The sequence below is a fragment of the Staurois parvus genome, unplaced genomic scaffold (assembly GCF_062004578.1).
Source record: "Staurois parvus isolate SC_StPar_1 unplaced genomic scaffold, SC_StPar_1.0 ptg000151l, whole genome shotgun sequence".
NCBI lineage: Eukaryota > Metazoa > Chordata > Amphibia > Anura > Ranidae > Staurois > Staurois parvus.
In genome coordinates this window covers 18,370,182-18,394,638 of record NW_028317947.1, presented here as the reverse complement: position 1 = coordinate 18,394,638, position 24,457 = coordinate 18,370,182, and the positions used below count along the sequence as shown (strand labels likewise).

Here is a 24,457-nt window from a genome sequence, read left to right as displayed (position 1 = left end):
TGATAAAGCTAGTGTGAACGTAGCCTAAGAGAGGACTTCCTCTAACATTGGAGAGATTTGCACTCATTTCCTGTTGTGTGCCTGGGACAGAAAGAAAATGGGAAGCTGCACAATGGAGACCAGAATACCAGCCAGCTTCTGCTCTATCAACAACTCAATAAATAAAAAAAAAAAAAATGCTGAGCCAATTAAATCATTCAGTGTGAGTTGTTGCACCAATAGCTAGAATAGAATAATCATTCACTCTCAGCAACCCAAAGCAAAAATAATCAATGTCTAAAATTACCAGTCGTCTTGGCAAATATTACATTTATTATATCTAGGTGATAAGTCCATGTAACATATACACCATTGTTTTGAGCGGCACACAGTTGTAGAATACAGAAACTTGTGAACAGTTTGTGATGCCATGTGTCCCAACATAAAAATGGAAAAAGAAAAAAAGGTCAGGAACTATAACTGACAAAATGAGCAGCACACATCTTATACATTGTTGCAGGCAAATAATCCATAAATAGAAACTAGTGCAGGTCTGCACCTTATTAACAGAGTGAAGACGGCAGTTTTCCATATAGAAAACTGCCGCAGATTCCTGCCAGGTGCAACTATGTTGTATAGGATGTGCACTATCAGTAGACTGCTCACATCCCACAATCTGCCTGTGCAGTGATTACACTCCACCAGTCTGCACAGGGTTAACAACTCTCCTCTCTCCCACTCTCGGCCAGCTAGGGATGGGGGAGCAGGAACAGCAGGGAGATCAAAGCATATAACTCCAGCTCTCCTGATCTCTGTGCTGTGTCTCTCAGACATGGCAGAAGAAAGAACTGATCAATTTTTATTTTTGTAAATCAACCACTTAAGTGTCATTTCTGTCTGCTGTCTTGCTCCTCTGCTATCAGCATGAGTCACATCTGACAGTTTTCCTGACACCAAGAGAAAAAAAAATGGTGATGGGATGGAGCTCCAGCACACAACCTGTGATTGACATCCTCAGCTCTGTTCCTGTGGGAAGGTGGGTGTGTCCCTTCCCTCCAATCAGCTCTCAAAGCTCTCCTCACCAAGTGTATCTTCAGCTCTCCACCCCCCGCTTTTCAGAGCTGACAGATCCTTTGTAAGCACCAAGGAGCAGGGCCCTCCTAAACCTCTTGTATTGAACTGTACCATTGCTATATTGTCTCCCTTTAAATTGTAAATTGCAAAGTGCTGAGCAAACTGTTGGTGCTATATAAATCCTGTATAATAATAATCCTTTGTAAATTCTGCACTTTGAATAGATGTAGGGGACAGACATCTTTAGATAAACAGGTACAACTTATGTAGAAGAATTTGTTTCATCTCTGTGTAATCACCTGAGGCCAGTCATTTCACTGTGTATATGTAAGGGTTTACAACCACTAATGTAACTTCCTGAATGAAAACCACATACACTGTTAGAAAAAATGTTTTTTCATCCTGATATTTTAGATGCTGGATTCTGTGACTTTATAAACAGACATAAGATGGATTAGCTTTGCATTGTTTTTAACATCAGTTTCCTTTTCCTCCTTTACTATACATTGTAGCTTCCCAAATAAATCCCTGCAGCTGGCACGTTCAGCTTTGCTGAGGAAGATCAGGTTGAGATCGAAACGTTGCGTCTGTGCCAGACAATTCAAGATGTCCATGATTCCCTGCCACTGTACAGTCTGGAAGTTCTCCTCCAGTAATTGCAGGATCTCTCCTAGGAGGGCCGAGCACACCTCCGCATGGAAGATGTGGGACAGTTTGTTGGCTCCAATTTGCAGGAGAAAGTCGTATCTTTTCTTCACCTCTATTCTGCGCCACTCACGGGTAAATTCAAACGCATCTCTGGGTTCTAAAGGGGATTCCTATGAATAAAAATTAAAGAAACTTTATATAAATATGTTACAGTTTTCATGAATTATATATAAAATAGAATCCTGGAAGGTTATGTATTTACCTTCTGTAAAAGGAAAGTGCTATTAATTACAGCTCTTTAGCTGAGAGCTTTTTGGTTTCTTACGGAAACCCTCACCTTCTCTTCTATACATTTTTTTCCCATTCACTGGACAAACAATTCTCTTCACTGTATATAGGACACTGCATATTGTACAGGACACCAGGGATGTGTCCTGGAAGAGAGGCATGTGTCCCTGTTATTTGGGCTGAGGTCCCTTTAAGGGATCTGGGGTAAGTGTCTGGTATGGATTTTGGGAGGGACCATTTTTTTACATTTTCAGTGTGGGGTTCCCCTCCCCTTTGGAGACCCCATGCTGATTTCTCTTTTGCAAATTTTTTTTTTTTTAACTAGAGAGTTGTTAGCCACTTGCTGTTTGGCCGCTGTATGTAAACGGCCGGACGGTGGCAGTGCAGGGGCGGGTTGCCGTTCATAAACGGCGCCTGCCATTTTGGACTGTGCACGCTCCCTGGGAGCGCTCAGCACCGCGATCCCAATCGTCGCACGGGACCTCTGTGCGAGGTCCCAATCATGTGATCACTGATTGGCCAATCAGTGATCACATGCAGAGTAGTAAGCAAGATGTCACTTCTCACATCATTGCTTACTATGTGTGAAATCTGTGAATGATCACAGAGGTCACATGGAACAAGACTATTCACAACAGCCTTGTACCATGTGACAAGCTGTGACCAATCACAGCTCACACAGTATTTCTCAATGGCTGCAAGAATGCAGCCAGAGAGAAGGAGAAATGATTGCTTTTATAGCCTTTATGGGTGAAGGAGAAATGATTGCTTTTATAGCTTTTATGGGTGAAAAGCAAATCAGTGTAAAAGAAAAAAAAAAAAAAAATCTTTATCACCCCCCACAAGTAGTACAGTGTCAACATGGTGACACTGTACTGCTAGGGTGAAATTATGTAAAAAAGAAAAATATAAAAAAAATTAAAATGTAAAAAAATTAAAAAATTATAATAATTTTTGGTTATAAACTAATTTGGGTTATTTTTTTTTTTACTAAAAAGATAACGGAATAAAATTTTGGCCAAGATTTATGATGAAATATTATTTATTTGCAAAATTTTATAAAAAAAAAACAAACACTTTTTTTCAAAATTTTTGGACTTTCATTTATATAGCAAAAAAAAAATCCCAGTGGTGAATAAATACCACCAAAATAAAGCGTTATTGTCATTCAAAGTGTGATAGCGCTGAAAGCTGAAAATTGGCCTGGGCAGGAAGGGGGTGAAAGTGTCCGGACTGGAAGTGGTTAAGGATGCGACGACCACCCACTCCTTAACCAGCTATTCACAATGAATTCAGATCAATTTGAATCCTTCCAGTCATTTTTTTTTTTCCAAGTCCACCCAGACCAACGAATATATGAAACGAATGCCAAAGATTCTAAACGAATTCTGAAGAAGAATCTGTTCAACATAATGAATATGATGAAAAGAAATTCTTCCATTAAGACATGCATCAGAAACGGTCAATCAAAATTTCTTGTGTGCACATGGCTAGCTGTTACAGTCCAACATTATGGACTGTATGCTTTGTTTTTGGTGAAGAAAATTGATTTTTATGCTTGTTTTGAGAGTCAAATAAAGACTGTTACTGTTACAACGCAACTTGCTGATAAATCTGGGTTCACCATATTACAATATATGGATGTTCTATATTCCAATTGTACTGGTGTGTCTACTATCTGACAAAGTGCGCACACACGTAAGGAACATAATAAGATGACATATTACACAGAATGTGTTCAGAAAGGGGGGATAAATATCAATGATTTAAAAAAAAAAAAGGGATGTAGAAAACTATGATTTACCGGTAAATCAAGCCTTACTGACTAGTGATTTAAATCAGTTTGATTTAAATCAAATCCACCCTGGTTCAGACCATTGCTGCAAACATGTACCCTATTTTATACCAACCTACATGTACATCCCTCCATATGCAATGGAGATGATTTACTAAAACTGGAGCACTCAGGATCTGGTGCAACTGTGCATGGTAGCCAATCAGCTTCCACCTTCAGCTTGTTTAGTTAAGCTTTGGCAATAAAGCCTGGACGCTGATTAGTTTCTATGCATCATTGCACCAGATTTTGCAGTTTTAGTAAATCAACCCCAGTATATTTATATTTTCTGAGCGTGAAGTTGGGTTTTAAAGAGAACCTGTACTTTTTCCATACTATGGCAAGTAAACAGATTCACGTGACAAGAGGTACTGTAAGCAGTCAGCACATATCACTGCCAAAGCAATATATATTTCCAGGCTTGGGGGGGGAGGGGGGGTAACGACATCAGACATCACCCATGTCTCTCTACAATGCAATACTCCATGTCTGAGTGTCCCTTGTAGGTCTCATGGGAATGGTGGGGGGGGGGGATCATGCACAGAACATTGAAAGTGGCAGATCAGGGTGACAGGATAGGTACTGACTGATTATACTGCCACCTGTAAAGTGAACCTAGTACCTTGCCTCATAACCCAAATTCAAAAATGTCCAGAGAAAAGGCCACCTGGACACACCAAACGGGCTCCATGGGAATACTTTCTTAAAACAAGTACCATTTCACTTGTACGAAGTGATAATCGAAGACAAACCGCAACATTTCTGGAGGTAATCAGATGGACATATCTGGATTAAAAGAGAGGATGGAGAGGATGGAGTCTGCAATAATGTCATGGAGGAAAAAGGCGAGCGGCCCAGACAAGCAGATGCAATCAATTTCTTCTTCCGCCTCACCTGTAATACGGTACAAACTGCCTCTCTGGATGAGCCGCTTGTTGTGGCAGTTGGATTCCATGGCTGCTTCCTATCTCCTCCAATCTTGTCCTTCCGCTCCAAGGGTTTCAGGTTAGATGCGAGTACAATATCTCTGCAGAGGACAAGTGAACATGGAATAGATTGTTCAAAGGAAAAGTCAATACTGACAAAGGCAATATAATACTTTACTGAAACATCATCCAAATTCCTGTTACATAAAAAAAAAAAAAAAAATTATATAATTGAAAATAAAAAAAAAACAATAATAAAAAAAAGGTATACAAAATGGATTATTGAAAGCATATAAGTAAATAGATGCAAGGAAATTCTATGAAGAGTAAAACTTATATTGTAACTTAAAGTGTACCTTCACTTCCAAAAATTATTTCACATCTCTGCGAAAACTCCCCCCCAAATCAAGGCTGACTTTTTTATTTCTTGCTTTGGCCTGTCCCCCCGCCTTCATTCTCACCTACTCATGAATGATGTGTATTCCACTCTATCAGCCTCTTGAGGTATCCACATCAGATATCCTAGGAGGCATCTGCATAGAGCAGGGGTGTCAAACTGGCAGCCCTCCAGCTGTTGTGAAACTACAAGTCCCATTTAGCCTCTGCCTTTTGGGAGTCACGCTTGTAACGGTCAATCTTGCAATGCCTCATGGGACTTGTAATATGGCAACAGCTGGAGGGCCGCCAGTTTGACACCCGTGGCATAGAGCATACAGCAGCTGGAGAAGGATGGACCTGGTGGCACAACCGAGGCGTGGCTGCAAAAACAGTTGGCCCCCTATGACAAAGAAATAAAATGGCAATGCAGGAACCGTGGTGCAGTGGGGATCACAGTAGGACAACATTGGATTCACTGAGTATGAATGTGTTATTTGAGCATAACCCAGCAAAAAAGTATATAGGGGGGTTAAAAGCTAAATTAACCCCAGAAGGTGGGGAGGGGGATATTGAGTTTTCTCATAAAGTGAAAATCAAGTCTAAAACCAGCTATGCGTAAAACTGCTTCCAACCCACTTCTAACACCTTTACTAACTACCCTGTAAAAGGAAGATGCTTATACATACTATTCTCAGATTGCTCGGGTCATGTGATCCCCCCAGCAGCCGGCTTCAGGGAAGAGGAAAGACTGCTGACAACGTATGGAATACCTTGGTGGTGGCGTCACTCATAAACTTACTATAGGGCAACAGTTGGTTGTCCCTCCTCTCCTCCAAAGCTGGAGCAGGGAGTCATTCACATGACCAGACCGGAGTGCCCTGAGAATAGGCAAGTATAAGAATCTTCCTTCTACAGGGTAGTTAGTAGAGGTGTTAGAAGGAGGGTGGGAGCCGTTTTACCCCAGGTTCACACCTATGCGGTTTCTGCAGCATTTTGCAGAAACGCAGTACAGTCCATATAACGTGATTTCCTATGGGACACGTTCACATCTCTGCGTTTTCACCCCATACGGTTTTTGGAAAGGGTCAGGTATTTTTTGGAATGCAAAGCGTTGTGTTGTTGGTTCTATAGACTTCAAATGGGAACGCTGCAGAAAAGCATGTATTGCGTTTTTGCTGCGATTTGTGTTTAAAATCTGCCTAGCAACAAGAAGAATTAGGAAAAAAAAAAGGCATCATAAATTCGGCAAAAATTCAACGCAAAACGCAATGCAGAAATGCATCAAACGCGACCTGCATAGGTGTGAACCTATACTTAGGCTTAGTTAGTTCTAGATTTGAATTACACTTTAAAAGTCAAACTACACGCAATTGATAAAATCTAAAATAATGTTAGTATAAATTAAAAAATTGGAAATTTTTTTAAATAGGCAGCTTTCTTTAATATGATATTCGGTGATCCTGCCAGGAAGGTCCTTGTTCAAGCACTTCCTGTTATGAGGTGACAGCTTTTATCCTAGTTGTGCTCCAGGCAGGCTGACACTGGAGCAATTAAATGTAGGGGGGAAGTGGTTGAGGAGGCTGGAGGGGATCAGCAACATTAAGAGTAAAAAAAAAAAAAAAGTATGGAAGAGAAAAAAAAAACAAAAACAAAAAAAAAAAAAAAAAAAAACAGTATTTCATGTAAAAATGCAACGGTTTATAATACACAATGCTTTAGCAGATGAAGTGAAATCCAAAATGCACTTACTAAGTTGGCCACCAGTTCCAAACCTGGAAGTGGTGGCGTGACACATTGACGTCACGCCGCCACTTCTGGGTTCAGAACTGGTGGCCATCTTAGGAAGTGCACTTTGAATTTGATCTGATTTTTGCTACTTTTTTGGCATTTAGATGCTTTTTATGTGCAGTTTTAACTTTTTTTAATAAACAAACTACACTATATACGGTACAGCTGTGTGGCTCCATGTGGTGAGCACTTCTCTTCCATACAGCATTTGAATAGGTGATGTGACAGTGTCCAGTGATGAGAGTCGGTACTACCAGGCAACTTCAGTATGTTGGTGAAGCTGGATAACCATGTAGGAGGGGCTGGAAGTTCCTTGACATTAATGCGCTGTTTGCTACTCTGTCTTCGCAGCATTGGAGCGGGTGAATGCGGCAGTGGTGTGGATCCTTAGAAGGTGGAAGTCATTTTACACCAGTGGACACTCTTGACACTTGTGGTCGTTCTTCTTTATTAATCACTTTCATTTTCAATTATGTTATTCACATATGTTTTTTGTGATATAAAGCCTTAAGAGAAGGTTGTGCACATATTGGGTGGCTTTGTGATAAATAGTGTTGTATGATATTGTTTTTTTTAGGTGCTTCACTATTATTCATGTGATAGTTTTTGGAATAGGTAAATTCTGATTCATACATTGTAAAAACCTTGAACGGTTTAAATAAAAATAACTTTAAGGTAGATGGATTGTCTGAGGTACAAACAGCACAGGTTTACACTAGGGTGAGAGGATATGGGATGGGGAGGAGGCACCACATGGATTCTGTATTGTTCTCCCTAGAGACTGGTCAGCCAGTAGTGGTTTAGGTCTATGGCCAGCTGCAAAAGAAACTAGACGGTTTATTGTTTAATAATTTATATAGAATCTTATGTTGCTCAAAAAATATTTATTGTAGGCTGCAGACATGGGAATACTCTCAGAAAGCATGCTGGGTAAAGCATGTCAGCTTTAGTAATGTGTGTGGGGGTAGGGGGTTTGTCTTTCCTTCAAGTCATTCAAGTCTATATTTCTTAGTAGAAGAGAAGGGGTCAGTCCTTCCTTCCAGTCATTCAGGTCTATCTTTGCTACTAGAGAAGGGGTCGGTCCTTCCTTCCAGTCATTCAGGTCTATCTTTGCTACTAGAGAAGGGGTCGGTCCTTCCTTCCAGTCATTCAGGTCTATCTTTGCTACTAGAGAAGGGGTCGGTCCTTCCTTCCAGTCATTCAGGTCTATCTTTGCTACTAGAGAAGGGGTCGGTCCTTCCTTCCAGTCATTCAGATTTATCTTTGATACTAGAGGAGAAGGGGTCGGTCCTTCCAGTCATTCAGGTTTATCTTTGATACTAGAGGAGAAGGGGTTGGTCTTCCTTCCAGTCATTCAGGTCTATCTTTGCTACTAGAGAAGGGGTCGGTCCTTCCTTCCAGTCATTCAGATTTATCTTTGATACTAGAGGAGAAGGGGTCGGTCCTTCCAGTCATTCAGGTTTATCTTTGATACTAGAGGAGAAGGGGTTGGTCCTCCTTCCAGTCATTCAGGTCTATCTTTGCTACTAGAGAAGGGGTCGGTCCTTCCTTCCAGTCATTCAGATTTATCTTTGATACTAGAGGAGAAGGGGTCGGTCCTTCCAGTCATTCAGGTTTATCTTTGATACTAGAGGAGAAGGGGTTGGTCTTCCTTCCAGTCATTCAGGTCTATCTTTGCTACTAGAGAAGGGGTCGGTCCTTCCTTCCAGTCATTCAGATTTATCTTTGATACTAGAGGAGAAGGGGTCGGTCCTTCCAGTCATTCAGGTTTATCTTTGATACTAGAGGAGAAGGGGTTGGTCCTCCTTCCAGTCATTCAGGTCTATCTTTGTTACTAGAGGAGAAGGGGTTGGTCTTCCTTCCACTCATTCAGGTCTATTTTTGTTACTAGAGAAGGGGTCTTTCCCTCCTTCAAGTTATTCATATCTTCCCTAAATGATTGGGCTTCTCATTTCCAACATGTCTGTATCCTTTCTTATAGACTGTTTCCAATTCAATAGTTACTGTACATATAATAGCTCGGAGGAGAACCTGTCATTCTATAAATTCAGATTTGTACAGGAAAGGTTTTCTATACTGCCTTGGCTTGCAAGCATCCTGGGAAAAATCCTACTGCTTATAGTAAATGTGACGGATTCAGTCTCAGCAGCTGTGACTAGAGCAACTAATCAGCTTCTTTATTCTGTAACATTCTGCTGGAATCTGATTGGTTGCTCCTTGCAAATACCTGAACTCCTCATAGGATGCCACTTTCTGATGAATGGCACGGAACTTGGCATCATTCTCCCTCCGGTACTTCTCATCTGCAGCCACAGCATTAGCCAGCTCTCTCTCCAGCTCCCGAAAGTCAAGAACCTCTGGGCTATTCATGGTAAAGAACTGAGAATATGGAGGTTATTGGAACGTATACGTCAACAGCTTACCAATCCCTCCCCCTAAGAAATGTAAAAGCAGGAGGACTGTTTTGTTTACTAACAGTCCTCCTCCCTGTAGGCTCCGGCACACTGCTCTGAATGGCTGTGCACAGCACAGCCATCCAGAGCAGTGTGATTACAGTGAAGCGCACACACCCCCGCCCCACAGTAAAACACTCCCAGCACACAGTTAACCCTTTGATTGCCCCTCCTGTTAACCCCTTCCTGCCCAGTGCCATTAGCACAGTGTCAGCGCTTTTTTTTTAGCACTGATCACTGTATTGGTGTCACTGTGGAGGTCAGTGACACCAAGTTAGTTCCCCCCAGTGTCAGAATGTCTGCCATTGTCCCATTATAAGTCGCTGATTGCCGCCATTACTAGTAAAAATAATAATTTAAAAAAAAATCCCAGTATGTATACCGCCATTTGTAAACGCTATAACTTTCACGCAAACCAAATTAATTTACACGTATTGGTATTTTTTTTAGCAAACACGTTGCAGAATACATTTTGGTGTCAATTTATGATGAAAATTTTTTTTACTGGACATGTTTAATAGAAAAAGTCAAAAATATTGTTTTTTTCTCAATAATTGTCTTTTTTTTTTTAATAATGCACAGGCGATCAAATACCACCGAAGGAAAGCTCAATTCGTGGGAAAAAAGGACGTAAATTTAAATTTGGGTGCAGCGTTGCATGACCGCGCAATTGTCAGTTAAAGTAACGCAGCGCCGTAACATGAAAAATGGCCTGGTCAGGAAGGGGGGGAAATCCACTGGAGGGCAAGTGGTGAGGAAAAAAAGAGGGGGGGGAATGTACTGGAACGCATCAATAACGCACCAGGACTGTGTTTCTATGGTCTTTTCACACACGTAAATAGAAAAAAACGACTTTGGTAGCAAAAGGCCGCTGGTGTCAGTGACCTGCCATCCTGCACTGACCGCACATGGCACTTACCTGCTCACCATCCAACGAGTCATGCACAGCATCGATCACCATGGCAACAAACCTCCAGCTTTTCACAGCCACACGAGCCAATGGGAAACACGAACGTCACGCCCACAGCCCAAAGAACGACTGCCGCCTTCCTCTCTGCTATAGGTGTCTAATTAAATGCCAGAAATTCCTCTGGTTTTGTTTTGGGAGTTTTTTTTTCAGCAAAACTGTAAGGAAGGAGATGAAGGCTATTGTAAGAAAGAGCTGATATAAAATAGAAGCGTGTCTTTTTTGCAGAATCGAGGCGGTAAAAAAGTCAGCCCTCAGCGGAGCATGTGTTGGTCGCACAGGGGTCCTTCGTCGCTGGTGTCGCCGGAAGTGTTGTGTGGAGCGGCGTGAGGTGAGTGAATGGGACGTCTGGGGAACGTTCCCGGGGTACGGAGCTGTTGTGTGTGTGAGGTGGACAAGTCAGGAGGGCCGGGGCTTGGTGCTGTAAAACAGTCCTGAAGGTGGACCCACGGCTCCTGACTGAACCCAGGTCCCTCCGTCCTTCCCGCTTGTCCCTCTTTTCTGGTCTGTTGTATGGAGCTCTATGTATTTAACCCCTTGCCTACCGGGCACTTATACCCCCTTCCTGCCCAGGCCAATTTCCAGCTTTCAGTGCTATCACACTTTGACAATTACGCGGTCATGCAACACTGTACCCATATGACATTTTTATCATTTTTTTGTGACAGAGCTTTATTTTGGTGGTATTTAATCACCTCAGGGTTTTTTATTTTGTCTTAAACCAAAAAACACTGAAAATTAAAAAAAAACAAAAACCTTTTTTTCTTAGTTTTTGTTATAAAATTTTGTAAATAAGTGATTTTTCTCCTTCACTGATGTGCGCTAATGAGGCTGCACTGATAGGCTGCACTGATGGGCACTGATAGGTGGCACTGATGTGCATTGACAGGCATCACTGAAAGGCAGCACTGATATATGGCACTGAAAGGCAGCACTCATATATGGCACTGTTAGGCGGCACTGACTGGCACTGATCATCAGTGCCCGGATGATCAGTGTAGATGTCCTCTCCGAGGAATGCCGATTACCATCTCTCCTCTGTCAGCATGACGGCTCGTGAGGAGAGAAATGCCGATAACCGGCATTTCCCTGTTCACATGTGATCAGCTGTGATTGGACACAACTGATCACATGACCGAGCCGACATCTTCGGCTCTTTCTGTTGATCTGTGATCCACTGTGTCCGAGAGACACAGCGCACTGCTGCGCTGCACGTGGTTAGAATGGGAGGACGTCATATGATGTCCTCCCAGAACGAGAGAACTGCCTTACACCCGTTGTACTATATGGCGGGTGGGAGGTGGTTAAAGAGACCCTGTCACCATAAAAAAAGCATGACATTGCACAAAAAGTATGATAGGGACTCATTCACGCTTCTTCATCACTCCATTTTCAGCTGCATTTGTTTTCTACGTGTCTTGGCGGCAACATGTATCCAGTGTGGAGAACCGCAGGTCATGGCGCTATGGGGGGGGAGGAGTGTCCGGAATGTGGAACAGCTGTGCATGGCAATCAGTCAACTTCCAACTTCAAAGCCGATCTTCATCCTCGAAACCAGGCGTGCCCTCCAGCTGTTGCAAAACTACAAATCCCATCATGCCTCTGCCTTTGGGAGCCATGTTTGTAACTGTCAATCTTGCAATGCCTCATGGGACTTGTAGTTTGGCAACAGCTGGAGGGCCCCGGATGCATTTTTGCTTAAAATTCACACCACACTCCGTTCCGGTGCGTTTTCGATGCATTTTGTTGCAGTGCTCAGAACACACAACCCAGTAAGGAGGGTAAAAAGAAATGGGGGGTGGGGGATGGCAGAAGGTGAAGAACCACTTTAATTTTCACTTTAAGGATCGGATCACACCACTTATACGCACCTCGGATGCGTTTGTGCTTACAGTTCACACCAAACTTTATACAGCAACCAGGGGAAAACCACCAAAAAGATGGCTACTCCCGTGTATACACAAACCCAGATGTGATATCCTCGGCAGAGCAGCAAACCGGAAGTGATGATGCAGCTGCTTTGTCAGAAGAGGCGTGGACCTGGGGTCGCACTCTCACCAATAGGATGATGCGTTTCAAATCTCCTGGCTTCCTTATCAAATCATAGCTCAACTGAACAGGTTTGAATGCGCTGAAAACTGAAAGTTCAGCTGGCCTTTAAAGCGGAACTAAACCCTCCTCTCCTTTTCATCCAAGGAAGTTTCCATTTTAGCTTCTGTTTGATCTGCAACTGCCATGGTGCTACACATGCGATCAGTTATGACACCAACCATTTGATGGTTGACAGTTTGGTTAAGCAGGCAAATGTGACAGTTAGCATTCTAGGCATGCTGGGAATGTAACATTCTTTTTTAATCTGTTTAATCAGTGGGTTTAGTTCCATTTTAACTACCACAACTGTTAAACTGCATACACTAAATTAATCTGTATGTTTTTCATCCAACCGGTCTATGTTACTGTTTTCTTGTTTTGAAAATACAGTGTAAAGGATAAAGGAAAGCACTTGTAGGTTTAAAGCTCAACTGAACTTTCAGTTTAAATTAGCTAAGTATATTCCAGGTTCATGTAATAAAAGGCATGCAAAATGTTACAGTTGGTCTTCTTTGAAAAGCAGCCAAAGCCTGTTCATTTCCAGCATGCTGCAGAGAAGGACTCTTGCCCTCTGTGCAGAAGCAGTGGTCTCTCTGCAGAGGTTAAATATCCCCATTGCTGTAGCAGAGTTAGAACTCAGCAATGAGGAAATCATGCTCCTTGTTACTGAGGATATTAGAACATCTGTCAGATTTATACTGGTGTCCTTGGATCACTTGAGAGATTTCCCCTCATTTCACATCCTTGTCTTAGAAGGACAGGAAAATCTGTGAGATTTCTGCAATGGAGTCACAGCATACATACATTAGTAAAACACGCAAGTCCTAACCCAAACACGCAAGTCCTAACCCAAACACGCAAGTCCTAACCCAAACACGCAAGTCCTAACCCAAACACGCAAGTCCTAACCCAAACACGCAAGTCCTAACCCAAACACGCAAGTCCTAACCCAAACACGCAAGTCCTAACCCAAACACGCAAGTCCTAACCCAAACACGCAAGTCCTAACCCAAACACGCAAGTCCTAACCCAAACACGCAAGTCCTATCCCAAACACGCAAGTCCTATCCCAAACACGCAAGTCCTAACCCTTTCTCATTCTATATATGTGAAATGGAAAATGTTTTTTGTTTTTAATTTTCTCTTTTTGGAGTTTGAATTTAAAGTGGTAGGAAAGTCAGTTTTTCTCCTGTACCTACAGGCAAGCCTATAATAAGACTTACTTGTAGGTACTGTAAATATTTCCTAAATCTGCACCATTTAGGAGATATTTACCTGTGTAGAGCACCGGCGCATGTCCTCTGAAGGAATGGCATGACTGTGCTGTTCCTTCAGGGCTGTGTGCCGCAATAAGTGACTCCCACACGCATACGTGGCTGTGACGTTATTGCGGCTTGGTCATTCCAGCCGCCAAGAGAAGGACAGGGTGAAGATGGAAACCCTGTCAGTGGTGACAGCGCGCCGCTGGAGAGCTTCATTTTAAGGTAAGTTTCACATATTGTGCTAATATGCCATGCATTGTCTTGCAGATTGTTTTTCTTTAACAAGGTTGCGGTTTACTACCACTTTAAAGAATAAGTCCAGGTATCACCATGTTGTACATAATTATATTGGTCCAGTTTGGACCAGTGTAACTATATATATATACCATACCTGGCCAAAGCCACTGGAAGCTGGAAATCACTAAAGTAGACACTGCTATATCAGTGATCTCCACTTGCTTCTGAGTCCTGCACCAAATGACTGCTCTCTTGTATTGTGAACACAGGAGGTCGGTCATTCGACATGGGCGCCATTCAGAAAATACTTTGCATTTTATGATTGAATGCAAAGTGTTTTCTGATTAGACGAGGTGGGTAATTACATGATGCTCTGTGCCTCCTCTAAGCAGCGAATGCTGCACATTCATTGAGAAACTGCTAAATATTCTTTGAATGGTGTCTGTGCTGAGCTGCTTGCTCTCCTGCATTGTAAATATAGGAGGTCGACACTTGGTACAGGACCCGGCAAGCTAGTGGAGATCACGGAAGTAATGGTGTCTACTTCAGTGATTTGCAGTGGCCAGGTATAGAATACAGTACACATAGTTATGCAGGCCATAGACGGGTCGTTTATCAGTCGAATTGTCGGACGATAAACAAAAAAACAGTCGTTGCTGCCATGGATGCTGCCATCAATGTGACAGCAATACGTACAGGGATCGTATATATCATTTTTATTTTCCTCCTGAATCCTTCCTACGAACTGGAAGTCCAGTCCTAGCTCCTAGCTCAGGGGTGGGCAAACTTTTTGACTTGAGGGCCGCAATGGGTTCATATATTGGACCCGGGGGCCGGACCAAGAGTAGATGAATGATGTGTATGTGTCATCCATAGTAAGTATAGTAATATTCCCCCATAGTAAGCATAGTAATTAATCCCCCATAGTAATTAATCCCCCATAGTAATTAATCCCCCATATAGTAATTCATCCCCCATATAGTAATTCATCCCCCATATAGTAATTCATCCCCCATAGTAATTCATCCCCCATATAGTAATTCGTCCCCCATATAGTAATTCGTCCCCCATATAGTAATTCGTCCCCCATATAGTAATTCGTCCCCCATAGTAATTCATCCCCCCTATAGTAATTCATCCCCCATAGTAATTCATCCCCCATATAGTAATTCATCCCCCATAGTAATTCATCCCCCACATAGTAATTCATCCCCCACATAGTAATTCATCCCCCACATAGTAATTCATCCCCCATATTAATTCATCCCCCATATAGTAATTCATCCCCCATATAGTAAGTCCTCCATATAGTAATTCATTCCCCATATAGTAAGTCCTCCATATAGTAATTCATTCCCCATATAGTAAGTCCCCCATATAGTAATTCATTCCCCATATAGTAAGTCCTCCATATAGTAATTAATTCCCCATATAGTAAGTCCCCCATATAGTAATTCATTCCCCATATAGTAAGTCCCCCCTATAGTAATTCATCCCCCATATAGTAAGTCCCCCATATAGTAAGTCCCCCCCCTGTGTCAATTCACTTACCTTTGGTCCGCGCGTTCCTCTCGTATTCCCGCGCCGTTCTGGTCTTCAGGGAGGACTGTGAGAGGAGTTCGTCACGCTGCCCCGCCTACATCCTGGCTGCCCCGCCTACATCCTGACAGCTGCAGAGTCCTGACGTCCGAGAGGAGGGAGGGGGGCGGCCATCCGAGAGGGGGGGCGGCCATCCGAGAGGAGGGGAGAGGAGGGAGGGGAGCGGGCGCCCGGCACACAGGAGAGCCGCATCTAAATTTGTAAAGAGCCGCGGCTTGCCGACCACTGGCCTTGCGGGAGCCTAGCTCCGCGGGCCGGATTAAAAGGTCCGCCGGGCCGTATACGGCCCGCGGGCCGTAGTTTGCCCATTGCTGTCCTAGCTATTATATTTTATATGAAAAAGTCTTGCGGTTTCAACAAAAGTATCCGTTTGTATCCAAATAAAAAACATTATGTTTTTATTTGGATAAAAATGGATACATTTGTTGCAACCGCAAGACTTTTTCCATAATATAATAGCTAGGACCGGACTTCCAGTTCGTAGGAAAGATTCAAGGGGAAAATAAAAATTATGTGTGTGTGTGTGTATATATATATATATATATATATATATATATATATATATATATATATATATATATATATATATATATATATATATATATGGGATTCAGTAAAAAGAATGCTGGCAACCTTGCAGGTCACAGCTAATGTGCAGATTTTTTATCGGTAAAACGATCGGCCGATTTGCCCATCATTGCCGGGAAAATCAGCCGATCGTCCAATCGGCCGTGAATTTTCCAACATGACCGATAAAAAACTGTGCAAAAAACGTCCAACCAATTAATCCACTAACAGTGCGAAAATCGGACGATTTTTTTTTCGGCTGAAAAATCGGATGATTTTCGACCCCTCTATGGCAGGCATTACACATGTCAATGCCTGGAATTACTCTTTAAAATGTATGCAAACTAAACAATGAACGTCTCCTATTTTGGTTTGCTAAATATGCAATGGAAAGTGTTTTGTTATATCTATTTGAAGAAATAACTGCATTTTGTAAGCAATCCTGTAAACTGATAACTTCCTAGGCACAAGAAGGGGGGGGGGGGGCATGAGGAAAGGTCTGTGTCCTTTGTAATCCATCAGAGTGGAAGTAGGTAGGGCTTGACACCTCAGGCTTAAGAATTTAGAGATGTGTTGTGTCAAAGAGAAAGGTAGGAGCATTCTTCGTTTCTAACACATCAACAGTTACTTTTCTGTACTAGCAAGGCATTTAGAGGCATAAAACACAGTGAAATACGCATGTAGTCCAGAGATGTACTAAATTGTGTTTTTTTTTGGGGGGGGGGGGGGTTGTTTTATTTTTAATTTTGCCTAGACTTGCACTTTAAATTACACTTTTTGTTAGTTGTACGTCTGACCTGCTTCTAGCTGTAACTCTGTGGTCGCTGATTTGCTGCTCTGTCTTGTCAGATTAGGGTATAGTTATATTACTAATGATGATGTGTTATATCATTTACTTGTTCTATTTATGCCCAGGATCTGCAGACATGGACACGGACCCTTATGATGAGTTTGGGAACTACATCGGTCCTGAGCTGGACTCAGATGATGACGACGATGATGACGATATGGGCAGAGATGACAGGGATGTTGATGCGGTGAGACACTTTTCCATAAAAGTAGATTGAACTGAACAATATGGCAATGCTTCTGATGTAAACCAGCGAGGCTGGATATGTAGCTTGAAATGTGCAGCTAAGAAGTGATTGCCATGTTAGGAGGTGAGAAAGGTTAGTTTGAAGACTGCTGCAGGATTAAACGTTAAGGCAAAACTGGATGCCATAGGGGACCAGAGATGAGTCCAACTTTTTGTATGAAGGTAGATCTGACAGTAGATGTTCTTTCAGATAAATGGATAAGAAAATTATGGCTTTCACTTAATCAATGGGTGGAAGATAATTTTAAAAATCAAAGGTCCTTCCTAAACTATACCTGTGATCAGGTTATGTATTCAAATATTTATACATTTGTAACAAGCAGTAATTGTACCCCCTCTGACCGGGAGCTTTGTGCTCTGTTGAGTAATTCATCCTTAAATTAGAACTATAGGCAAAACCTTTTTTTTTTGTTATTTTGGATAGAGCAAGGGAGGGTTATAACCCGTCAGATTTTTTTTCACCATCTGTGTCCCATTGCAAAGATTTCCCTTCACTTCCTATCTGATAGCCAAACAGGAAGTGAGACTAAATCCCTGCAAATTAAGGGAATTCCTTAGGAACCCCTAGGTCACCAGAACTAGTGTCCCCATTGGAAACATACCCCTCTATTACCTTTCCGGGGACAACCCAAAATTGGGGTTTTTCTTTACTTTCACTTTCAATGATAATGGTAAACAGAACAAATAGAGAGGGTGAATCTCCCTAATAGGGGCATAGACTTCAGTAAAAACCTAATAGGGGTTTCAGTCCCTCCCCACTCTATCCAAAACTAAAAAAAAAAGTTTTAATTACTCTTTAAAGGGTAGAAGAGTTTAGTTCCATTTCAGTTTGAAAAAGTGCCGCATGTTGAATTTCATTGCAAAGCATAATATAACATTCCTATTAAGATAAAACTTAAAGTGTGTTTCTAAAGCCATTTTTAATTTTTTTTTCTTTTTAACCGCTTCCACACTGCCCTATAGCAGAAATATTCCTACAGGGTGGCACGGGTGCGCACATATATATATGTGATTTTGCAGTTCCGGGTAGGAAGCGCGCCACCATTTACAGCCTCGGCTGTCAATCACCAGGTCCCGGCCGATGATTTCTCACCGGCACCCGTTGATCACCGAGTATCTCCGACAGGGGCGAGACCTGTGTATAAATAACACAGATCTCTCCCGTGTCAGCTCCTGCACACTGTTTTTGTATGAGCCATACAAAGCAGTATGCTTACAGTGATACACAGTAAAACACACCCAGCACACAGTTAACCCTTTGATCGCCCCACATGTTAACCCCTTCCTGCCCAGTGCCATTAGTACAGTGTCCGTGCCTTTTATTAGCACTGATCACTGTATTGGTCAGTTCCCCCCAGTGTCAGAATGCCCACCGCAGTCCTGCTATAAGTCTCTGATCGCCTCCATTACTAGTAAGGAAAAAAAAAAATTCCAGTATCTGTACCTCCATTTTTAAATGCTTTAAATTTTACGTAAACCAATTCATTTACATGTATTGGGATTTTTTTTAGCAAAGACATGTAGCAGAATACACTATAGCCTAAATTTATGACGAAATTTGATTTTTAAAATTTTTTTATTGGACAGGTTTAATAGCAAAAAGTAAAAAATATTGTTTTTATTTTTTCTCAAAATAGGTTTTTTATCGCAATCAAATACCACCGAAAGAAAGCTCAATTTGTGGGAAAAAAAGGACGTAAATTTAATTTCACAAAAAATGGCCTGGTCAGGAAGGGTGGTAAATCCTCTGGAGGGCAAGTGATTAAAGAAAAAAATAACAAACGTCTATATTTACCTGCTGTAAGCAGTGGATTTGCACAAAGCAGCCCTGATCCTCCCCTCCTGTCGGGTGCCCCTACAGCAAGCAGCTTGCTATGGGGGCACCCGCTGCTCTGTGTGTCCATTCACACACGGAGCTTCTGCTCGGCCCCACCCCCTCTCCTCATTGGCTCACTGGCTGTGATTGACAGCAGTGGGAGCCAATGGCTCCCGCTTCTGTCTCAGCCAATGAGATGAGGGAGTCCCGGGATAGCGGAGACTCCAGTGCACATCGTTGGATCGAGAGGGGGCTTAGTTGAGTATTAGGGGGGCTGGCGGGTATGCTGTACACAGAAGCTTTTTTACCTTCATGCATAGAATGCATGAAGATAAAAAACATTGAGCCTTTAGAAGCACTTAAACTTTTTTCTTTCTCTTTAGCAGGAATGCAGTTTGGCAATAACAGTTCACTTACTGACATTACTCCTGTCTTGTAACAATAAATTGGTAATTGTCTCTCTGCAGGCAGATGATGATGATGACGATGACTATATGGGAGATCCTGATGAGGATCGGGGTGGGATGGAAGTTGTTCTCCATGAGGACAAGAAGTATTACCCTACAGCAGAGGAAGTGTATGGCCCAGAAGTGGAGACTATTGTGCAAGAGGAGGATACTCAGCCCCTGACAGGTGAGTGAAATAATATATTAATTAGTTGTGGACCTTCTGTATGTAAATGTACTAAATTACTTTACTTAAACCTTCAAGACATTCTTTTAATGAGATTCCATATCTTATAATATAGAACTGTGATGTTCACAGCAGCTTCTGCTAAATCATCAGTGTGACAGACTGTTACGTGATCATGGATTGAAGCTATGTAACTACATTGTTGCATTTTGTTTTGTTTTTTTCAGTCATAGACCTAGTTCACACTATCGTGGGTGCTGCTGTCTAAAAACACACGGGGCTGCCATTTTTTCTTAATAGCACCCCATGCATCTAAAAACGCAGCATGGTTGCTGGAACTGCATGGAAATTACATTGTATGGTGCAAAAGCACCATTAGATTTCCTGCCCGCTGCATTTTTAAGTTGGCGCAGGAACCTTTTTCCTGCAGGAAAGACTTTTTTCGTTGCGTCTCCCACACCCACAACCATCTGTGATAATGTGAACCAGGCCTTACAGATCACCGATTTATTCTGTTATCTGCTTGCATGTTGAACTGCAGGAGATCTTTTAAAGAGAAAAAATAGGCTTTTGGTTTTCAGTAAAGGCATTTTTACTATCTAACCTTTAGTTAATCTTCTCTTGACTAGCAATTTTACATACCTAATCCTTAACATTCCCTCGCACTCCCCTATGCTGTGGTGGTGGACTGTTCCTTTGTGTCCTCACGTCCAGTTTGCTAGAGCCGACCACCAGAGCATAGGTGAGTAAAGGCAGCAGGGACCGGTCTTGTAGTGCAGAAGAATTAGCAGGAGCAGAAGATCAGGGAAGTAAAACTGCTTTTCCTGCTTTCCCAGTGATCAGCTATTAATACACCTGTTGAAGTCCATGTAGTCTTTTTGTATAATCCACTGTTAACTTTTCTTTTTGTTTGTTGTAGAGCCCATTATCAAACCAGTGAAGACAAAGAAGTTCTCAATGATGGAGCAAGGGCTTCCAGCCACTGTGTATTCCATGGAGTAAGTGTCTATTCCCACAGCTTCTTCCTTCAATGCCACAATGCCCAGCTTGCATCTCATCATATTTCTTTTTATATTCCATTTTTTAGGTTTCTTGCTGATTTAATGGATAACTCTGAGCTTATCAGGAATGTCACTCTGTGTGGTCACCTCCACCATGGAAAGGTAGATGATGGAATAATTGTAATTTCAGATGTACTTGCTTAATCAATTATGACATTGAAGATGTATAAAGTATAGTAAGCTGTAGCAAGCAAACAGGAGTTGGCTTACTTCAGTTGCATAGGTAAAGTGATATTGTTGTTTTTATTTTAAATACCTTTATTTCACTTTTTAAATAGTTTTTAGTGTTGCTAAAAAATCCAGATATAAAGCTGAACTCTAGACACAGGAACACAAAAGAATTCAGTTCTTAAATATATTTAAATGCAAGCAGCATGCATACCTGAATATGACTTCAGCCTCTTTCAGAGTCTTTTCTACAGCAGAGCTAAGTCTTGGAGAGAAGTGAAGGATTGTAAGGCAATCGGGTGTTGCATTCAAAGTGTTGACATAAAACATGCTATTAGGAGGGATCAGAGTGATAGAGATTACCTTTCAGTCTGATGCTTCCACTTTCAATGCCCAGTCACAAGCTGGGAAAGGGCAGAGAAAAATTAGGTCTCCTATGCCAGGGCTGTGTTATGTGATTGGACTCTGTACATCGCAGGACTGGATGGACAGAAAAACAAATCCTTTGGCACATACGTGCATCCAGAAAAGTACTCACAGCGCTTAACTTTTTCCACATTTTGTTATGTTACAGCCTTATTCCAAAATGGATTAAATAAATTTTTTTCCTCAACATTCTACAAACAATACCCCATAATGACAACATGGAAGAAGTTAATTTTGAAATCTTTGCAATTTATTAAAAATTAAAAACGGAAAAAAAAACATGTGCATAAGTATGCACAGCCTTTGCCATGACACTCAAAATTGAGCTCTGGTGCATTCTGTTCCCACTGATCATCCTTGAGATGTTTCCACAACTTTATTGTAGTCCACCTGTGGGAAATTCAGTTGATTGGACATGATTAGGAAAGGTATAAACCTGTCTATATAAGGTTCCACAGTTAACAGTGCATATCAGAGCACAAACCAAGCCATGAAGTCCAAGGACAGGACTGTATCAAGGCACAGATCTGGGGAAGGGTACAGAAACATTTCTGCAGCATTGAAGGTCCCAATGAGCACAGTGTCTTCCATCATCCGTAAATGGAAGAAGTTTGGAACCACCAGGAATCTTCCTAGAGCAAGCCACCCAGCCAAAATGAGCGATCGAGGGAGAAGGGCCTTAGCCAGGGAGGTAACCAAGCACCCGATGGTAACTCTGAAAGAGCTCCAGCGTTTCTCTGTGGAAAGAGGAGAAGAACAAACATCTCTGCAGCACTCCACCAATCAGGCCTGTATGGTAGAGTGGTCAGACGGAAGCCACTTCTCAGTAAAAGGCAAATGGCAGCATGCCTGGAGTTTGCCAAAAGGCACCTGAGGGACTCTCAGACCATGAGAAACAAAACTCTCTGGTCTGATGAAACAAAGATTGAACTCTTTGGTCTGAATGCCAAGCATCATGTCTGGAGGAAACCAGGCACCGCTCACCACCTGGCCAATACCATCCCTACAGTGAAGCATGGTGGTGGCAGCATCATGCTGTGGGGATGCTTTTCTGTGGAAGGAACTGGGAGACTAGTCAGAATCGAAGGAAAGATGAATGCAGCAATGTGCAGAGACATCCTTGATGAAAACCTGTTCCAGAGCGCTCTGGACTTTAGACTGGGGCGACGGTTCATCTTTCAACAGGACAACGGCCCACAGCCCACATAAGGGAGTGGCTACGGGCCAACTCTGTCAATGTCCTGCAGTGGCCCAGCCAGAGCCCAGACTTGAACCTGATTGAACATCTCTGGAGAGATCTGAAAATGGCTGTGCACCGATGCTCTCCATCCAACCTGATGGAGCTTGAGAGGTACTGCAAAGAAGAATGGGAGAAATTGCCCAAAAATAGGTGTGCCAAGCTTGTAGCATCATACTCAAAACTACTTGAGGCTGTAATTGGTGCTAAAGGGGCTTCAACAAAGTAGTGAGCAAAGGCTGGGAATACATGTGTTTTTAATTTTTTTATTTTTAATAAATTGCAAAGATTTCAAAACTAACTTCTTTCACGTTGTCATTATGGGGTATTGTTTGTAGAATGCTGAGGGGAAAAAATGAATTTAATCCATTTTGGAATAAGGCTGTAACATAACAAAATGTGGCAAAAGTTAAGCTCTGTGGATACTTTCTGGATGCAGCCTTTAAATTAAATGATGTGTATTTTATATGTGTATTTGCTATTTGACTGGAGTTCAGCTTTATGCAGAGTAAATAAAATTGACAATTAACTTTGTCGCAGGATGTGTATATATATATTTTTTTCTTAGTCTTTTTTTTTTTTTTTTTTTAATTCACAGTAACTTATGTATGTCTACCCCTTTTTTCAGACCTGCTTTGTGGACTGTTTGATAGAGCAAACTCATCCAGAGGTCCGGAAGCGCCATGATCAGGATGTGAGTACCTGTCCTTTATTCCTGTGACCATGTACTGCACATTCCCTACAAAGTAGGATGCATGTAGTCTTTGGACAGTATGCCTCCAGTGTATTGGTACTGCCTGCACTTTGTGGAGTGTTAGAGCTCAATTTAGTGCTCCTCATGTGCCATGTAAGAAAACTATAACGAGTAAATAGAGTTTTTGCCATAGCAGCCAATCATAATATACTCTTAATTTTTCCTACTGTTACCATATGGATGCAAATTTGCTCCTGTTGTCATCAGTATTGCTCTGTTTTGCTGGCTATATACAGTGGGTAAAATAAGTATTGAACATGTCGCGAAGGTAAATATATTTCTAAAGGTGCTATTGACATGGAATCTTCATCACGTCAGTAACAACCCGTGCAATCCATGCATACAAAAAACAAATAGGTTCACAAATTAACTTGTGTGTAATAAAATGGAATGACACAGAGAAAAAGTGTTGAACACATGAAGAAAGGGAGGTGCAAAAAGGCATGGAAAGCTAAGACACTAGCTGAAATGTATTAGTAATTAGCAATCTTGTCCCTTGTCAGTGCAAATTAATATGAGCTGGTTCAGTCGCAACCAATGGCCTATAAAAAAAGTGTCTCATTATCAAGGTCTCACACAAGAAACATCTTGTGATGGATAAAAGCAAAGAGCTCTCAGGACCTTCACAACCTTATTGTTACAAAACATACTGATGGCATTGTTTACAGAAGGATTTCTAAACTTCTGAATGTTCTAATGAATACTGTTGGGGCCATAATCCGGAAGTGCAAATGACATAATTTCACCATAAACTGGCCACGACTAAGTGCTCTTCGCAAGATTTTTGACAGAAGAGTGAAAATAATTATCAGAAGAGTTGTCCAAGAGTCAAGGACCACTTGTGGATGTGCACTGCACATCACCCCAAAAACACCATACCAACAGTGAAGCATGGAGGTGGGAACATCATGGTGTGGGGCTGTTTTTCAGCATACGGTAATGGCAAACTTCATATCATTGAAAGAAGGATGGATAGATGGACAAAATGTACCAAGACATTCTTGATAAAAATCTGCTGCCATCTACCAGGATGTTGAAGATGAAACGAGGGTGGACATTTCAGCAAGACAATGATCCCAAACACAAAGCCAAGGAAACTCTCACTTGCTTTCAAAGAAAGAAACTAAAGCTGCTCAAATGGCCCAGCCAATCCCCTGACTTGAATCCAACAGAAA

General features: G+C 41.9%; 2 protein-coding genes across 4 annotated transcripts in view; one reads left to right on the top strand and one right to left on the bottom strand.

The window, feature by feature from the left end:
- Positions 1–282: 282 nt before the first annotated feature.
- Positions 283–10,408, bottom strand: DNAAF19 (dynein axonemal assembly factor 19). Its single transcript, XM_089674571.1, has 4 exons — positions 10,288–10,408; positions 9,143–9,294; positions 4,718–4,850; positions 283–1,871 (listed from the first exon to the last, which is right to left on the bottom strand). Exons 1-4 carry the CDS (start codon positions 10,327–10,329, stop codon positions 1,464–1,466), a joined length of 735 nt encoding a protein of 244 aa, XP_089530697.1. The 5' UTR covers positions 10,330–10,408; the 3' UTR covers positions 283–1,463.
- Positions 10,409–10,521: 113 nt separating this feature from the next.
- Positions 10,522–24,457, top strand: part of EFTUD2 (elongation factor Tu GTP binding domain containing 2) — a 37,666-nt gene continuing 23,730 nt past the window's right edge. Inside the window, exons 1-6 of one of the 3 annotated variants that reach the window (XM_089674568.1) lie at positions 10,522–10,666; positions 17,007–17,128; positions 19,471–19,636; positions 20,556–20,634; positions 20,724–20,799; positions 23,157–23,222. In XM_089674568.1, the coding sequence (XP_089530694.1) occupies positions 17,018–17,128; positions 19,471–19,636; positions 20,556–20,634; positions 20,724–20,799; positions 23,157–23,222 (498 nt within the window). In that variant the 5' untranslated portion in view covers positions 10,522–10,666; positions 17,007–17,017. The other 2 variants (XM_089674570.1, XM_089674569.1) reach the window with 2 other exon arrangements.

Excerpts from the sequence above, each read along its gene's own strand:
- DNAAF19 (XM_089674571.1), bottom strand. The coding sequence starts at position 10,329 with ATGGTGATCGATGCTGTGCATGACTCGTTGGATGGTGAGCAG. Across the intron at positions 9,295-10,287 it reads ACTCGTTGGATGGTGAGCAG|TTCTTTACCATGAATAGCCC; the intron begins GTAAGTGCCATG and ends CCATATTCTCAG. Across the intron at positions 1,872-4,717 it reads CAGTTTGTACCGTATTACAG|GAATCCCCTTTAGAACCCAG; the intron begins GTGAGGCGGAAG and ends TTTTATTCATAG.